This window comes from Lethenteron reissneri, chromosome 36, assembly GCF_015708825.2.
Source record: "Lethenteron reissneri isolate LAM-NWPU_2019-01 chromosome 36, ASM1570882v1, whole genome shotgun sequence".
Taxonomy (NCBI): Eukaryota; Metazoa; Chordata; class Hyperoartia; order Petromyzontiformes; family Petromyzontidae; genus Lethenteron; species Lethenteron reissneri.
In genome coordinates, this window is record NC_083814.1 from 12,683,625 (window position 1) to 12,701,496 (window position 17,872).

At 56.9% G+C, this 17,872-nt stretch overlaps 1 protein-coding gene across 1 annotated transcript in view; it reads right to left on the reverse strand.

Annotated features, from left to right (window-relative positions):
- The window catches only part of LOC133351184 (rap1 GTPase-activating protein 1-like), a 49,596-nt gene extending 38,745 nt beyond the window's left edge, over positions 1 to 10,851 (reverse strand). Inside the window, 2 exon segments of the mRNA XM_061566209.1 lie at positions 7,197 to 7,232; positions 9,517 to 10,851. Coding sequence (XP_061422193.1) covers positions 7,197 to 7,232; positions 9,517 to 9,632 — 152 coding nt within the window. The 5' untranslated portion in view covers positions 9,633 to 10,851.
- Between the last annotated feature and the right edge of the window lie 7,021 nt (positions 10,852 to 17,872).

Below are 17,872 nucleotides of genomic sequence, written 5' to 3' on the forward strand. Positions count from 1 at the left end.
ACGCGGTCGTCAAGCTCTCGGCTTACGAAGACGACGACGTGATGCATCGTGCTCAACGACGCACATGACGTTTCCGCGCGCTGCCAGGCGGTTGCAGTGTACGAGAGGGCCTCCTCCGTCAGGGTCAACTGGCCCAAGTGCGAGGCCCTCTGTGTTTGGGGTCGCGAGGCGGAGTTCGCTCTGTGCTCCTCCCAGGAGTGGTCAATTGTCAGGACGACGGAGTCTTGTACCTGGGGGTTTACCTTGGGGAAACCGCGCGACGTCGCTCTGAACAACTGGACCGAGCTGACCGACACAATCGAGGCTAAACTACTGATATGGGCACGTCTCGCTCCGCAGATGTCCTTCAGGTGCCGAGTGCTCGTCGCTAACACCCTGGCAGCATCCGTGCTGTGGCACAAGAGCAAGGCCCTCCAGCCTCCTGCTTGGCTACTCACCAGAGTCAACCGCTCACTCGCGCACTTCGTCTGGCACGGGAAGCACCGGCTCAGGCCGGGCGTTCTCTGCCTGCCGGTGGGCGAGGGCGGCCAGGGTCTGGTGGACGTCGCCGCCAGGGTCATGAGTTTCAGGCTCATGGCAATAAGGCGGCTGTTCTACGACCGGGAGGACGCGTGGCGGAGCTTCGAGTGGAGCAGAACGCGCGCGCCCTACGACCTCGCGCAGTTCCTGAACGAGCCCTTGTTCTGCAACGGCCTCTTCCAGGGGGTCAGATGAGAGAGGACCCTGGCTCTACGCCTCACATCAGCAGGGCTGCGGACAGTCTTCCACCTCGTGCAGGTCCACCAGCTCAAGTGGAAGACCGCAGCTGAGATCGCCGGCACCGCTAGGGGACTCCGCTCCACGCTCGCTGGCGAGAAGCTGCTGCGGGACGTGAAGGAGCTGCGCCTGAAGCTGGAGGCACTGGGGGACGGTGGCGCCCCCCCCTCCTCCTCTTTCCCGGAGTTGTGCTTCTCCTGCGCGCAGACCCCCGGCCACAGCGACTCCGGCAAGCTACTGAAGCTCCGAGGCTGCAGGAACGTGCCCCTGAAGAGCGCCCCGAACACAGCGCTCTACACGTGGTGCGTCAAGGCGCTCTACACGTGCTGTGTCAAGGCGCTCTACACGTGCTGTGTCAAGGCGCTCTACACGTGCTGTGTCAAGGCGCTGCAATCCCGGGACCTGGCCGACCTACCAGACACAAAATGGAGAGACATTTTCTCTCCCCTCATTGCGGCCGCCCCTCAGTGGAAACAAATGTACAAGTCTCCCGTAGCCAAACGCTGCGGTGACCTCCAGTGGAGGTTGGCACACTGCACGTTGCCATCGGCCGTGTGGCTCAGCCGAATCTCGCCGGGAGTAACAGACTTGTGCATTTCCTGCGGTGCCAGGGAGGATCTGCCCCACCAGTACTTACACTGCCAGCGCCTTTTGGGGGACATCTTCAGGAAACTGCAGCTTCGTATATGGGGTGGTGCCTTACCTGGCTAACAAGCGCCATGACCTCGCCAACTTCGCCTGTGCTCAGGCGAAGATGGCGGTGTACAGAACGAGAAAAAAAGCTGGAGGGTGACACTGACGGCTGCTCTGTGATGCTTCCAGTGTTCAGGGGCTTGCTCAAGGCGCGGCTCCGGCTGGAGCACGCGTACCACACACATGTCGGTGATGTGCACGTCTACTTCGAACGCTGGAGAGCCGGACAAGCCCCTCTCTGTACCAGCGTGGATGGCACCCTCGTGTTCACCTTCTGAAGCGCTCGCTCGTCACCATGGCGTGCACGATGAACACCACCACCACGTGACTTTTCTTTCGTGTTGTGCGCGGTGCATTTAGCGCCACAGCGCGTGGATTTATAACGTTTGTTTTATTTGTTTGCTGGTGACTTTGTGTATTTCATATCGGAATCGCCTCCACTGCTGTTGCTTCTGGCGGCAATAAAAGTTGTTTAAAAGTCAAAAGTCTCCCCCTCTATCTCTCTCCCCATCTATCTCTTCTCTACCCACCAATAACAAATCTCCCTCTTTGAGCTCCCCCCCCCCAACTCTATGTCGCTTTCAGCTCTCTCACCCCTCTTCCCCTCCTCTCTGTCACCCCCAGTCTCTCTCCCCGAGCTCCCTCCCCACTAACTATGACCGCTCTCCGTTATTTCCCCACTCCCAAACTCTCCCTGTCTCTCGGAGCACTGACCCCATTCTGAGACATCTCCTCTCCCCCCATGCATCTCATTCCATCTTCCTCTCTACTTCCCCGCTATCCCATCTCTTATCACCCTCCTCTTCCCAATCTCCCTCCCATCTCTCCACTATCCATCTCTCCTCCTCCTCTCCACCCGCCTCCCTGCTCTCTCTGCTCTCACAAAGCCGCTCTTCATCTCCCTTCTATTTCCCTCTTAAGATTCTCCTCCCCGTGCATTACCATCTCCCTCCGCTCTCCCCTCCCTACACTCGCATCCTCTCCCACCTGCACTCATTTCCTTATTTTTCTCTCTCCGCTCCCTCCCTCTCATCTCTCTGCTCTCCCCAATTTTTCTCTGCCCCCCCCCCCAGCCACCCCAATTACTCTCTATCCTCTCTCCATCCGCTTCTCGCTCTCTCTGCTCCTTCCCCGATCCACTAAGTGGCACTTTCACTCTCAATTCACCCATCCAAACTGTTTTGCTAAATCCCTTCGCTCACTGCACGTGCGTCGAACCGCGTACGAATCGTTCGTGACCTACAAAGAAAGTCCGTTGAACGAAACGTCGCCCGGTATGTATCGACAGAGGTGTGTTTCCTCTTAAGGCCAAAAGTAAAGATCCCACGGATGGAGTTAACAGACTGTTGGGGCAAGTGCTGTTCGCTAGTAGCTATGAAGGCCGGCACGGCACACGAGGGGGTGGGTGGCCAGCACCACGCCCGACCTACTTTGTCTCCCCAGTGGCGATGATTACACACCACACCAGGTACTCATTTGAGGCCGAGTCGACCTAGGAGCGACCCAGTCTCGATTTCAAATAATCGTCACCGGTCTTGGTGGCTTTGAGCGCGAATCAAAAAACGAGTCGCCGGGTTCGTAGCACAGCGCGCTAACCGATGCGCCACCGCTCTCCCTGCTGTGGCCACACACAACGAACACGCGGGTGGGGTGGTGTTTGCTGAGCCACTCGTTTAAAGAATCGCGGGGCGTCCATCGTGGGATGCCGCACGCCCCACGCGCCCAATAAAAATGATGATGAGCGGAGCAAATCGTGACCCCGAATCGCCGAGGAGCGGAATCGCTGGCGACTCCGAGCCAGGACATGAACAATCGAGCAGCTGATCCGCAACAAGCCCTAGTGGAGCGGTGGCACAGCAAGTGTTGAGTATGAAAAATGAATTAATGTGTTGTGTAGAATTAATGTGTTGTGTATTTAGAATTAATGTGTTGTGTATGTAGACTTAATTAATGTGTTGTGAATGTAGAATGCATGTGTTGTGTATGTACAATGAATGAATGTGTTGTGTATGTAAAATTAATTAATGTGGTGTGTATGTAGAATTAATGAATGTGTTGTGAATGTAAAATGAATCTATGTATGTTGTATCTATGTGTAGTGACATAGAATCGGTGACGTAGCAGCATAGCGCTGGCTGCTGGCAGGGAAGGGGATCTGCAGCTCACAGCAGCCCTGACTGACAGCAGGTCACGTGGTAGACCAGAGAGGGATCTAGGGGAAAGGTCACGGATGGGGCACGTCGAGGAACCCGCTGGTAGGTTCTAGAAGGGGGCGTGGCCGGGGTCGGAGCCAGGCCACGTGACAGTATAAGAGGGGCCCCTGGAGGGGAGCTCGGGGCTGTCGTGTGGAGTGGGGGGGGGGTCACCGTCGTGTTGCTGCTGCCGGAGTCTTCACCGTCTCGGCGTCGCCAGTCAGGCGGTCTGCCAGCTGTGCTGACTGGGAACTTCAGTTACTAAGTGTTACTGTCAGGCCGTGTTAATAAACAACAATGCCTCCTACTCTTAGTGTCTCTGAGTCAGTCACGACATATGTAGAATGAATGTGTTGTAAATGTAGAATTAATGAATGTGTTGTGTATGCTGAGCGCAGCGCATTCACCGCTATACCACCGCTTCGCAAAAGTACAAACAACAACAACATTAATTGCCACTAAGTGGCAGAGACGTCACCACGGCGCCTGTGCCAGGCCAGGTGCACTTTGAGGCTGCTACGTGAAGCGTCGAAGGCTCGCTGGCAGGAGGTGACGGGACAGACCCCAGGTGCCATTCACGGGTTGACCGACTGAGATGACCGGTCGACGCACCACCTGTGCACCCCGCTGCGCTAGCTTGCGGTGTTTTAGCCACCTGGTGCTCTGCTCGTTGTTGTTAAATATCAAACACACACACACCATACATACACACACACAGAGCACACGTTTACACGCCTGTGTCGATTCACCGTTGGGTGAAGGGCTTCCCACAGTCTCGCTCATGAGGGTTGTTGTTTGATCATACCTCACCACGCTGGTCAATGGGGATTGGTAAACGCGGGGTGGGGAGGGGGAGGGTAACCTAGGAGAGGTTCAGAGATGGCTCGCCACGTCACCCCTCTGGCCTCTTCTTATGCACCTGCGAACAAGGCCCATTGCCCGAAACGTCGCCGACCATATAAACCCTTACAGAGTTGTTATTGACGAATGTGGGAACGCGGACCGCTGCGTCCACGGCTCACAGTCCTCGCACGGGGCCAATGGAAAGAGGCCCCGACGACGACGCCGCCGCCGTGGGGTCATCAATCCTCGCCACAAAGGTCACCGCCGCGAGCCTGCGCGCTGGTTTATTGGCCGCGTGCGCAAATTGCCTCCGGTTCGAGCGAGCGCAGCCAGCGAAGCCACGCGTGAGCCTCCCGGCTCCCCGCCGGAGCCTCACGCGTGCCACGTGGTGGAGGGGGTTGGTGTGGGGGGGACATCATCAGCGAGGTTTCTCGAATTATAATAGTTTGTAAAAATTACGAGAGAAAAAAAAAAACATTTGTTGAGCACAGGCGCCCAAAGAGTCAAAACGTCAAGCGGTTAGCAACAAACGGCACCGTTGTTCAAGTTGTAATCAGAGTTTAGCAATACGCACATACAATACACGTGCATATTATACTAAAGATCCCCCGTATAGCCTTAACAGACTGTTGGAGCAAGTGCTGTTTGCGAGCACCTGTGAAGGTCGGAACAGCACACGAGGGGGTGGGTGTCCAGCCCCACGCCCGGCCGCCTTTGTCTCCCCAGTGGCGATTTGAGGCTTAGTCGACCTAGGGGAGGCCCAGGACCGGTTCAGATAACCGTCACTGGTGTTGGCCGTGAGCGGTAATCGAACTCGGGTTGCCGGGTTCGTAGCGCAGCACGCTACACACACGCACGCATCGACTGGTCGTGGATGTTGTTTCCAATGTAACCAATGTGGACGTCAGCTCAAGCCTCTCGTAAATCACGTGGCTTCTGTGTGGCCACCCCACTGTGATCCTTCCGCTATCAAACATCAATCTCCATATACATCCGCTCAAGCCTGGCGTAAACACGTGCATTGTCCAACTCGTATTATCCATTCCCTCTCCATCTCTCTCTGCCTCCGTATGTATGTGCTATGACGAAGGGCCATTGCCTGAAACGTCGCCTGTTATATATTTTAAGGGTCACACACACACACACATGGCGTTGTCGTTGTTGTTGTTGACAAGGAAGGTGTTGAGTTGCTGTTATTGTTTGTGCACCAATCACTGCCAACGCATCAGCAGCAGCACCAGCGTGGAACAATTAGTTGAATTTTCCGATCAATCAAGGAAGACATTCTTACAAACTGCTCACTGGGTGAGATGACGTCACTGTGTGAGGAGATGACGTCACTGGGTGAGGAGATGACGTCACTGGGTGAGGAGATGAACTCACTCAGTGAGGAGATGACGTCACTCAGTGAGGAGATGACGTCACTCAGTGAGGAGATGAACTCACTGGGTGAAGAGATGAACTCTCTGGGTGAGGAGATGACGTCACTGGGTGAGGAGATGATCTCACTGGGTAAGGAGATGACGTCACTGGGTGAGGAGATGAACTCACTGAGTGAGGAGATGACGTCACTCAGTGAGAAAATGACGTCACTGGGTGAGGAGATGACGTCACTCAGTGAGGAGATGAACTCACTGGGTGAGGAGATGACGTCACTGGGTGAGGAGATGACGTCACTGGGTGAGGAGATGAACTCACTGGGTGAGGAGATGACGTCACTGGGTGAGGAGATGACGTCACTGGGTGAGGAGATGACGTCACTGGGTGAGGAGATGAACTCATTCCGACCCAACACGACCTCTCTGAGTCATGGCCTCTCCAAGTCGGTAGTGTGAATAATTAATGGTTGTACACCTTAATCAATTAAGACGACGTTTATACATTCAATTAAGTCATACATTCAGCCATTATGCATACATACATACATGAATCCACTCATTCAGTAACGTGTTCACTCACCCATCCATTCATTCGCTGATAGGTTAATGCCTCCATTCATCCATCGATATACATCCTATATATCTACTAATCATCAATATGCCCGTTCATTCATGTATCTGGAGAAAGATTCGCTCGTTCATTGATCCATTCATATATTACTTCGTTGGTTTAGTAATGTATCCACCCACCGCTTTATTCATTCATTCATGTCAATCCACTTAACCCATTAATTCATTTTTTCGTCGAATTATACCGCCCATGCATTCACTCTCTCACACTGTACTTCAATCCCTTCATTCAGCCATCCATCCATTCATCCATATAAGCAAGCATCCATTCATTCATCTGTCAATCCAGCCACTCATCCATTGACACACCCTGACCTTTACATTTCTCAGCAGACGGCTACGCAATCTCCACTCGCCACTCATCCTCGGGAGACGGCGACGGCATCAATCACCCCCTCTGCTCGCCCACCCACCCCGCCAGCCACTTAGAACCCCTTCCTCATTCGCAGTCCCCTACCCCCTCGATGTCACCCCCCCCCCCTCTCCTCCCGCCCCACCCGGGGTCCGGTCTCCTCGAAGCGAGGGGTCCCGGCGTAGACTCCCGTGACGACTGCGCGCACTCAGAGGTCACCGCGGGTCGCGGGTGAACGCGGCGCAGTCAGAATAGCCCTCGCGCGGAGCCCAACCTTGACGATGTAGGGTCGGGGTTGGAGGGGCGTGGAGGGAGGGGTTGGGGGGGGTAAGTGGTGGGGATCGTACTCACATCAGAGCAGTGGTTCCGAGAAGAGGTTTCTCCACACTGTGGATCGCCGTGCACAGAGACGGAGAGACGGAGAGACACAGAGACGGAGACAAAGAGATGAGCATGCAGACGGGGGTGCACGCGCACAGGGAGATACACAGACACGCGGGCGGGCGGGCACGCGCGCGCACGCCGTGACAAAGAGATAAACACCCGGACGTGCACATGCTCCCGTACACAGAACACGCGCGCGCACACACACGCACGCACAATAAACACGCACGCACAGACGCACAATAAACACACACACACAGACACGCACACTCGCACACGCACAAACACAGACGCACAAACACACACGCAAACGCCGCGGTTACAACACGCGCAGACCAGCGACAGGGAGATGGTAGTGGTGGTGTTGCCTCTCCCTCCTCCTCATCCACCTCCCTCATCCAACCTCCCTCCACCTCCACCTCGTCACGCGCGCGCCGGTAGTGGCACCAGCGGCGGCGGCTCTGTCGCTGTGAGAGCGGCGCAGGCGCGAAGGAGCCGATGATTCAAGGTCAGGCGGCTCCCATCCCGGCCATTAGCACACAGCGAGCGTGCGGGAGAGGAGGAGGAGGGAGGGGGGGGGGGTGCGGAGGGAGGGGAGAGAGATGGATGAGAGAGTTTGAGAATAGATAGGAGATGGTTGTGTAGGGGAAGAGAGGGATGCAGGTGGATGGGAGAGGGATGGAGGAGAAGATATAGGGAGCGATGGGCGCCGGAGATGAATGAGAGAGAGATGGCGGGGGGGGAGGGTGATGGAGGAGAGGGGCAGAGGAGTGGAAGGGGGTGGCGATGAGAGATGGGTGAGTGCCGTTAGAGCGAGCACCTACGAAGGCCGGTACGGAAAACGAATGGGGGGGGGGTTTCCAGCACCACGCCCGGCCGCTTTTGTCTCCCTAGCCGCGATATCTACACACCCCACTAGGTACTCATTTGAGGCCGAGTCGACCTAGGGGAGGCAAAGGGCCGGTTCAGAATAATCGTAGGTGGCGTTGGTGGCCGCGAGCGGGAATCGAACTCGGGTGGCCGGGTTCGCCTGGGACCAGACATCGGTCACGCGCCATCTCCCTGTGTGGGTGCCGCTGATGGGGGCCGAGAGGGCGGTCTGCTGCGTGAGAGGCAGCGATGCGCACTTGCCATCAGTATTCAACTCGTAGGGCGGTCAGCTCAACACGCGCAGCGCGCACACGCACTGCGTATACAAACGTGTACACACAGACACTCGTTCGTGTACACACAGAACACGCACTGCACACACGTACACGTGTGTGTGTGTGTATATACACGTGTACACACGCACTGCGGATACACGTGTAGAGACAAAGACAAAGCGCCTCCGTATAGCCTAGACAGACTGTTGGGGCAAGTGCTATTAGCGAGTAGCACCGATGAAGGCCAGCTCGGCACACGAGGTGGGTGGGGTGGCCAGCACAATGCCCGACCGCCTTTGTCTCCCTATTGGCGATGTTTACACACCGCCCCAGGTAGATACACACACACTTGTAGACTCCCACACACACACAGAAACGTGCTCACACGTACAACGAGCCCCTGACAAGCTTGCTGACTGTGAGTACGAGCGCTGTTCGCGAGCGCCTATTCAGGCGCTCACACTGAAATCCAGACTCAGAGGCAGTCAGGAGCCAATGTGGTGTGCGGCTACAGCGGAGCGGTGGCGCAGTTGTTAGCGCACTGCACCATGAGGCGGGCCGCCACCTGCGTTGAGTTCCCGGAGGCGGCTAACATCAGTGGCGAGCGAGATCTGGAGTCCAACCCTCCACATTCCAGACCCGCACGGACCGACGCGGTGAGATGTGGCAGTGGGTTGACAACGAGAGTTGTGAATAACCAAACAAGCAAAAGCATGGGGCCCCAAGTAGACCAGGAGGTCTCGGAATCATTAAAACATGGGGGGGGGGGGGGGGGGGAGGAGACTGCATCAATCATCACCTGAATAGCAAACCTAATAAACACAACGAAACAATGAACATAAAAAATCAATTAATCTATCGTCTCTAGCTCGTCTGCATCTCCCTTCCCATCTGACTACATCATCTTTATTATTGGTTACACCTCGCCAAGCTCGCTACATCTCCGTCTCTTGTCGATACCTCTTCTGTCATCTCGCTAAAGAATAAACAGATAGAGGCACAGCCCTGCAATTGCCCCCTTCCCTGCCACTGCCGGCGGAAGGAGCCTCCGCGTGAGGAGGGCCCTCGAGGCTGCGTCGGCTTCTCCCCTCCACGTGGCACGGTGCCCCCCCCCCTCCCCCCCCCCCCGTGTGCCCGCTCACCTGATCACCGTGATCTGCTCGTAGAAGGACACCGCCGCCTCGTCCCTGGCTGCGTGCGCCGGGCAGCAGGGCCTCTTGAGCAGACTGCAGCAGCCCGGCCGGAACAGCGTGAACATGGTCCCCTCGCCGCCACGGGGAGGTCCCCTCGCTGGCCGGGGGGTCCTGGCCCCCGCCCCCACCCCCGCCCCCGCCTCCTCCTCCAGCCTCGCCCCCCACGGCACAAGGACCCCACCGGGACCTTGACCCCGCAAGTTCGTCGTCTTTTGAGGTTGGAACCGCTGGTTCCAAAAACACGGCTGCCCCCGTGGCTGAATCAGAATTGGATGAAATCTGATCGCGGCTTCTAATTAATAATTACTTAATTAATTACGTGATGAGTTAAACCTCGTGGCACCCCCCGGGCACCCACAGAGTCGGGATCTGATGAATGACCCCGTCCGAAGATCTACGGACGTCCGCGGCCTCCGTGAAAATAAGGGCGGATGTCATCGCGTCCTCGGGAGGGGCAAGTTGGGAGCAGATAAGGGACCCCCCCCCTCGCTCGCTACAGCGCGGACTGACGAGAGAGCTCGTTGACACGACGCTGATGATGACGGTCATTCATGCTCGGGTTAACAGCGAGCACCGACTCAGCTACCTGCAGCGTCACAAACCTCGAGCGGTCAACTCTCGCCAACTGCCGATGGCCCACACCACCACCGCCACCGCAGCTACTGCTGCCACCAGCATGGTCACGACAACCACCCCCCCCCCCCCCTGTATCACTGACACTAGCACTGCAGGTACGGCGAACAGTGAGTGGCCACTACCGCTACCAACAACGCAACTACGACCAGCACGACTTTCACCACGACCAAAGACAAAGATCCACCGTATAGCCTCAACAGACTGTTAGGGCAAGTGCTGTTCGCGAGCAACCACCATCACCAGGAGCGGCCACCACTAATCCCACGTGCGAGCCCCCCCCCCTCAGCCCCGCCCCCTGCCCCCCACCGCGAGCGTGCAGGAGCAAGAATCTCCGAGTCTCTCGCTGTATCAACTCAAGCGCCACTCACCATGACACCACCTGCCACCCTGCACACCACGTCAAGTATTCCTCCTCTCGCAACGGATGTGGGTACTACGACTACTACGAGTCACGTTCCGTCTACTGCAGTCGAACAGAGAACCCCGATATATTCATGTATCCCTACTCGGCACACCGCATCCAGTATACCTACTGTAACACTACTCCATCTATTCCACCAGCAACCCGGAAAATATTGAGAGACAGAGAAGTAAGGTCCCTGCTTGCCTCTATTCATCAGCACCGTGTACCCTTCCTTCCTAACCCCCACCCACCCCCACTACAGCCCCCACCCCCTCCTCCCCTGCCCCCCCCCCCCAATTGGCGCGTGTTTATCTGTTGAATGTTTCAGGAGGAGCGGCGGTGACGCAGAGGAGCTGGGAGCGATCGCGATCTGATGGCAGCCACCACGGAGCGACCTGTCCTGACCTGCAGCAGGCAATGGAGTGGTGATGGGGGATGATGATGATGGTGGTGGTAGTGGTGGTGATGGGGGATGTTGATGATGATGATGGTGGTGGTGGTAGTGGTGGTGATGGGGGATGATGATGATGATGGTGGTGGTGGTAGTGGTGGTGATGGGGGATGATGATGATGATGGTGGTGGTGGTAGTGGTGGTGATGGGGGATGATGATGATGGGAGTAAATGGTGATGGCAGAGTGATGCTGACATTCGTTGGCGTGATGATGATTGTTTATATTCGTGTGTATTTATTTGATAGAAGCGATGCTAGCTGTACGAGTGATTATGGCGATGATGATGGTGATGGTGTGTATTAGAGTGATGATGATGATGATGATGGGGTTATGATGGAGTGGTTATCGTTACGTTAAGGGAGAGATATTTACGGCCACGACGACGATGTTGTTGATTATCACGATAGTCACGTGAGTGGCGATGATGATAACGATGTAAATACAAACGGTGGTGATGATGATGATGGGAGGAGGAGGGAGCACATCAGAGGTGTGGGAGGAGCAAAGTGAATGCGTCAACAACAACATCAACAACAACAACAACAACAACGGCGTCTTCCCATCACTGTCTCCGCCTCCACGGAATAAACACCACGAGCGCAGCGGCCATGGGAGTCCAAGCAACGCGTGGAGCACGGAGATTAAGAGGGGGGGGGGGGGATTAGTGAGTCCTCGGTGGGGAGGGGGTCTTCAGGGGGTGCGGGACGGGCCAACAGAAATCACAGAGAGCCGCAATGGCCGTCAACGTTGCAGGCACGTGGCTTCACACGCGACACACAAACCCGCAGGAACTTTACACAGCAGCGGGGGGGGGGGGGGCGCGAAGGGGTTTTAGGGGATACCCCCACGAGCCGGGCAGAATGGGGGTTGGGGGGAACGGGGAGTTACGCGGGAGTGGGGTCCGCGAGTGATCTCCCAGGCTCCCGTGTTGACGTTGGGACGCACTGCGACTGCGGTGACAGCGGCTGTGAACGAGCAGCCTCGCTCGCTCCCTCCCGTGTCTCTCTCCCCTCCCCGTGTCTCTCTCTCCCTCTCCGTGTCTCTCTGTCCCTCCCGTGTCTCTCTCTGTCCCTCCCCGTGTCTCTCTCCCCTCCCCGTGTCTCTCTCCCCCTCCCCGTGTCTCACTGTCCCTCCCGTGTCTCTCTGTCCCTCCCCGTGTCTCTCCTGTGTATTCTCTGAATCATCCCCCTTGCCTAGCTGCGTCTCTGTTTCCGCGCGTCTCCCTCCGTCTGTCCCTGCATCTCCCCATCTCCCCATGCGCTCCTTTCTCTCTCCGTGTCGTTCCTGTCTCTCTGTCCATCCTTGAGTCGCCTCGTCTCTCTCCCCGCGTCTCCCTTACCTCCCCGTCTCTGTAAGTGTCTCACCGCTCTGTCCCCGTGTGTGTGTGTGTGTCTCTCCGCTCTAATAGACGCACGCGCACGAATCGAGTGTCACGCCGCACGGCGCACTCACGTTGCGTGTGCCGAGTCGCTGCTGATGCCGCTGCTGGTGCCGGGAAGACGCGTGCCGCGAGCCGAGCAGGAATCCCCGGGGAGAGGTGCTGGGAGAGATTCTCTCTCTCGCTTCTCTCCTCTCCCCCCTCTCTCCCGTTCTTCCTATTTCTCTCTCAGCTCCCTCTGTGTCTCCGCTTCTCATTTCTCTCTACAAGCTCTCGCCCGCTCTCTCTCTCTCTCCGCTTTCCTCCGTCTCAACGCCACCTCCCTCTCTCTCCCCCCTCTCTCACTCTCACCCCTCTCCCCCTATCTATCTCTCTCTCTCCTCCCTCGCAATCTCTCTCCTTCCCATCCGTTTCTCCCCCTCTTCCCGTCCTCTCACTTTCTCGCTCTCCCCGTCCTCTATTCCAGCTCTCCTCTCTCTCCACTGCCTCTCGATTCTACTCATTCCCTCTCTCCGTCTCTCTCTCTCTCTGAGCTGCACTGGAGCACGACAGCTGCAGTGCAATGTGGGGTGGGGGCTCAGGGGACGGATGGGTTAGGGGGGTACTTATTGTTACACACACACAGATACATACCATACATACACACACATATACATACCATACATACACACACAGATACATACACTCACACAGACAGAATTAATAGACTCACACAGATACATACCATACATACGCACACATATACATACCATACATACACACATATACATACCATACATACACACACAGATACATACACTCACACAGACAGAATTAATAGACTCACACAGATACATACCATACATACGCACACATATACATACCATACATACACACATATACATACCATACATACACACACAGATACATACACTCACACAGACAGAATTAATAGACTCACACAGATACATACCATACATGTACATACACTCCCATACACAGAAATACATACCGTACATTACACAGAATTACACTCGCACACACAGAAAAAACGCCATACATGCACTCAGAATGACATACACACATTGAAATACATACACACAGAATCACATACCATAAAGACACGCAGAAATGCATACCATAGAGATACATACTAAACACACACACACATCAATCCAAGTCCTTGTAATTGGTGGATGTGTCAGTCACCACGAAGGCTTGCCGGGTGCTGTAGGCGCGGGGCTACACAGTGAAGGTGTGACGGTCACGCTGCGTGTGGACAGCATCGTGGTGCTGCTGCTGCTGCCCCCCCCCCCACACCAAGCCACGATCTCCGCTAGGGGGCCCCTGCTACCTCCAGCACGCGAACTCCAACCCAGCCGTGGAGCCGCTCCTTGAGAAGTGGCCTGGCCATCACAAACTATCGCTCAATCAAGTGGCCCATCTTCATCAACCACGTGGAAACGTGTCAGGCAAAATACTCGAACGCGTGGTGATGTCGATCCTAAACGCGGAGGGGAAAACCTCACGACCCAGGAGACAAATCCACGCGACCACGTGGCGAGAGACACCCAAACTCCAAATATGCAGCAGCAGCAGCAGGCGTCAGGGTCGGTATCGAACCCACGACCTCCCTGTATACCGGGCGAGGGAGTTAACATCTCCTAGCCACCGCGGCGCCCGACAGCCGTGCTTGAATCTCCACTGCAGAACGCCGATATGCAGCTGCTACTCGCTAGACGCCGGCCACGATCTCTCGGTCCAGCCGAGGGGGTTGCCGCTCCAAAGGACGCCAGACAGAGCGAGCGGTGACATCTACTCTCGGCTACTGTCGGGTTGTGAGCGAGCAAAGAGTGCGAGTGCGATTACGGGGAGACCTCCGTCGAAATCGAGGGGACTCCAACACTTCAGTGCTTGCGACCATGTATGCATGTTGTACTTCTTTCGCGCCGTACGTAGCTTACCGTGCTAAATCGAAGGTGCCAGCCACCCACCAATGCTCTCATTGCCACGCAAATTAACGAATTCCGCGCTGCACGCGACCGATGATCGTTAAACATGTCCAACGTGAAGCGCCGAGCAATTAACGCTGTCTGCGTTAATGGCACGCTGGGGTGTGTGTGTACACGTGTCTGTGTGTGTACACGTGTCTGTGTGTGTACACGTGTCTGTGTGTGTACACGTGTGTGTGTGTGTGCATATACGTGTCTGTGTATATATACGTGTCTGTGTGTATAGGTGTGTGTGTACACGTGTCTGTGTGTGTTACACGTGTCTGTGTGTGTACACGTGTGTGTACACGTGTCTGTGTGTGTCTCGAGTGATACACGAACGGCGCCTGGGTCTCCCCTCGGTCGATTCGGCCTCAAACGAGTAGCAGGGAGGACAAAGGCGGCTGGGGGTGGAGCCGCCACGGTCACCCCTAGAGCGGCCTGCCGACCTGAAACGTCGTTCAGCAGCGAGCGCCGTGCCGCGTCAGCGTGCGGAGACCCCGCGGGGCTCTGCGACGCGGCGGTGTCTGTGTCAACGCGGCGGTGTCTGGGTCAACGCGGCGGTGTCTGGGTCAAGGCAGCGGTGTCTGGGTCAACACGGTGGTGTCTGGGTCAACACGGCGGTGTCTGGGTCAACGCGGCGGTGTCTGGGTCAACGCGGCGGTGTCTGGGTCAACGCGGCGGTGTCTGGGTCAACGCGGCGGTGTCTGTGTCAACGCGGCGGTGTCTGTGTCAACACGGCGCTGTCTGGGTCAACGCGGCGGTGTCTGTGTCAACACGGCGCTGTCTGGGTCAACGCGGCGGTGTCTGGGTCAACGCGGCGGTGTCTGTGTCAACACGGCGGTGTCTAGGTCAAGGCAGCGGTGTCTGTGTCAACACGGCGGTGTCTGGGTCAAGGCAGCGGTGTCTGGGTCAACACGGCGGTGTCTGGGTCAACGTGGCGGTGTCTGGGTCAACACGGCGGTGTCTGGGTCAACGTGGCGGTGTCTGGGTCAACACGGCGGTGTCTGGGTCAACGTGGCGGTGTCTGGGTCAACGCGGCCGTGTCTGGGTCAACGTGGCGGTGTCTAGGTCAACGCGGCGGTGTCTGGGTCAACACGGCGGTGTCTGGGTCAACGCGGCGGTGTCTGGGTCAACGCGGCGGTGTCTGGGTCAACGCGGCGGTGTCTGGGTCAACGCGGCGGTGTCTGGGTCAACGCGGCGGTGTCTGGGTCAACGCGGCGGTGTCTGGGTCAACGCGGCGGTGTCTGGGTCAACGCCGCTTGCCTCCTCCGTGTCACGAGGCGGCCAGACGTCACCGCGGCCAGCGCGTGATGGACACGAGCCCCTGACCCGGTCCCCAACACAAGCGGCAACAGATAAACTCTCGGCCTGACCCTGCCCCTGAGCCGAAACTCGACAATAACCCGAGACTCGCCCTTTCCCAAGTATTGACACCGGCTGTGGCAGTAGCACGGGCCCTAGTCCTGACCCTGGTTCTCATCCTGTGCTCAACGCTCGCCATGGTTCTGACCCTGAACTAGTCCTCACTGTAGCCCCAACACTCGCGCCAACACTGGCCCATCCACAGACGTGACACGAGAGAGAGATGGAGTGTGTGCACAGAGGCGCCCGTGTGCACACGTGGGAGAAAAACCCGGGCGTGCGACGGGGAAACACTCGATCCCACACAGACAAAACAGATGGACACAAGTGCTATGAAGGCAACCACGGCGCACAAGGGGGAGGGGGTGGTGTGGCCAGCACCACGCCCGGACGCCTTTGTCTCCCCAGTGCTTACACACCGATGGAAGGCCCTACCGAGATCGAACGGTTCAGATCATCTCCACCGATGATGGCCGAAGCCGGGATTCGAACTCGGGTCGCCGGGTTCGTAACGCAGCACGCTCACCACTGTGTCGCCACCGCTTCCACCCCCCCCCCCCCAGACACACGCGGCGTGTGCGCGTCACCTTCACGGCTCATAAGCCGGGCCCCCCAGCATCGTTCTCCCCCCCCCCCCCCCCCCACATGGCCAACCCCACCCCCCCCCCCTCTGCAGTACCCACTAAATCCTGGTGATTGCGGTTCAGCAGCAGAGCAGCCGCGTCAGAGGAGTGGGAATGCGTCCATGAGAGGCGGCACGTGGTGTGTTAACGGCGTGGGGGACAGGGGGAGGGAGGGATGGAGGGAGGGAGGGAGAGAGAGAGGGAGGGAGGGATGGGGGGAGGGAGGGATGGGGGGTGGAGGGAGGGATGGAGGGAGGAAGATGGATACGAGGGGGGAGAAAGAGAGAAGAGGTAGGAGGAGAGTGGGGATTAGAGGCAAGAAGATGAGGGGGGCAATAGGGGGGGGGAGGGTAATAAAACGAAATAAAAGAGGTGGAGATGAGAGGAAGAGAGGAAGGGCGGAGAGAAGTGACGCGGGGGGAGGGGGAGGGAGATGGACGAGAGAGGAAAGATACGTCTCTCTGCACCTCTGCTCTGCGCCATCACCACGTGGACGGAATCTTAAGAGCGGCGTTGCGTTAAGCACAAGGGTAGCGGCAGCAGCAGCAGCGGCAGCAGCCTGCAAATGAGAAAGTGCGACACTGGGAGAGTGACACTGAGAGAGTGACACTGAGAGTGTGACACTGAGAGTGACACTGAGAGTGTGACACTGAGAGTGTGACACTGAGAGTGTGACACTGAGTGACACTGAGAGAGTGACACTGGGAGAGTGACACTGAGTGACACTGAGAGTGTGACACTGAGAGTATGACACTGAGAGTGTGACACTGAGTGACACTGAGAGTGTGACACTGAGAGAGTGACACTGAGAAAGTGACACTGAGTGACACTGTGAGTGTGACACTGAGAGTGTGACACTGAGTGATACTGAGAGAGTGACACTGAGAGAGTGACACTGAGAGTGTGACACTGAGAGTGTGACACTGAGTGACACTGAGAGAGTGACACTGAGAGAGTGACACTGAGAGAGTGACACTGAGTGACACTGAGAGTGTGACACTGAGAGTGTGACACTGAGAGTGTGACACTGAGTGACACTGAGTGACACTGAGAGAGTGACACTGAGTGACACTGAGTGACACTGAGTGACACTGAGTGACACTGAGTGACACTGAGTGACACTGAGAGTGTGACACTGAGTGACACTGAGTGACACTGAGAGACACTGAGTGACACTGAGTGACACTGAGTGACACTGAGAGTGTGACACTGAGTGACACTGAGTGACACTGAGAGAGTGACACTGAGACGCGAGTGTGCACAGGTGTGAGAATACCCTGGCGTGCGAGGGTGAAACACTCTACCCCACACAGACAAAACAGACGGACTCCGAGTTGTTGATGTGCAGCCTTATCCTGGCGAGCCAGAGTACTGCGGCCCCCTCGATGCTCACGGGGGGGGGGGGGGGGGGTATTCCACAACCCATCTGTGCGGTGACCCACCGACCCTCGCTGCTGCCACCACAGCACTGGATCG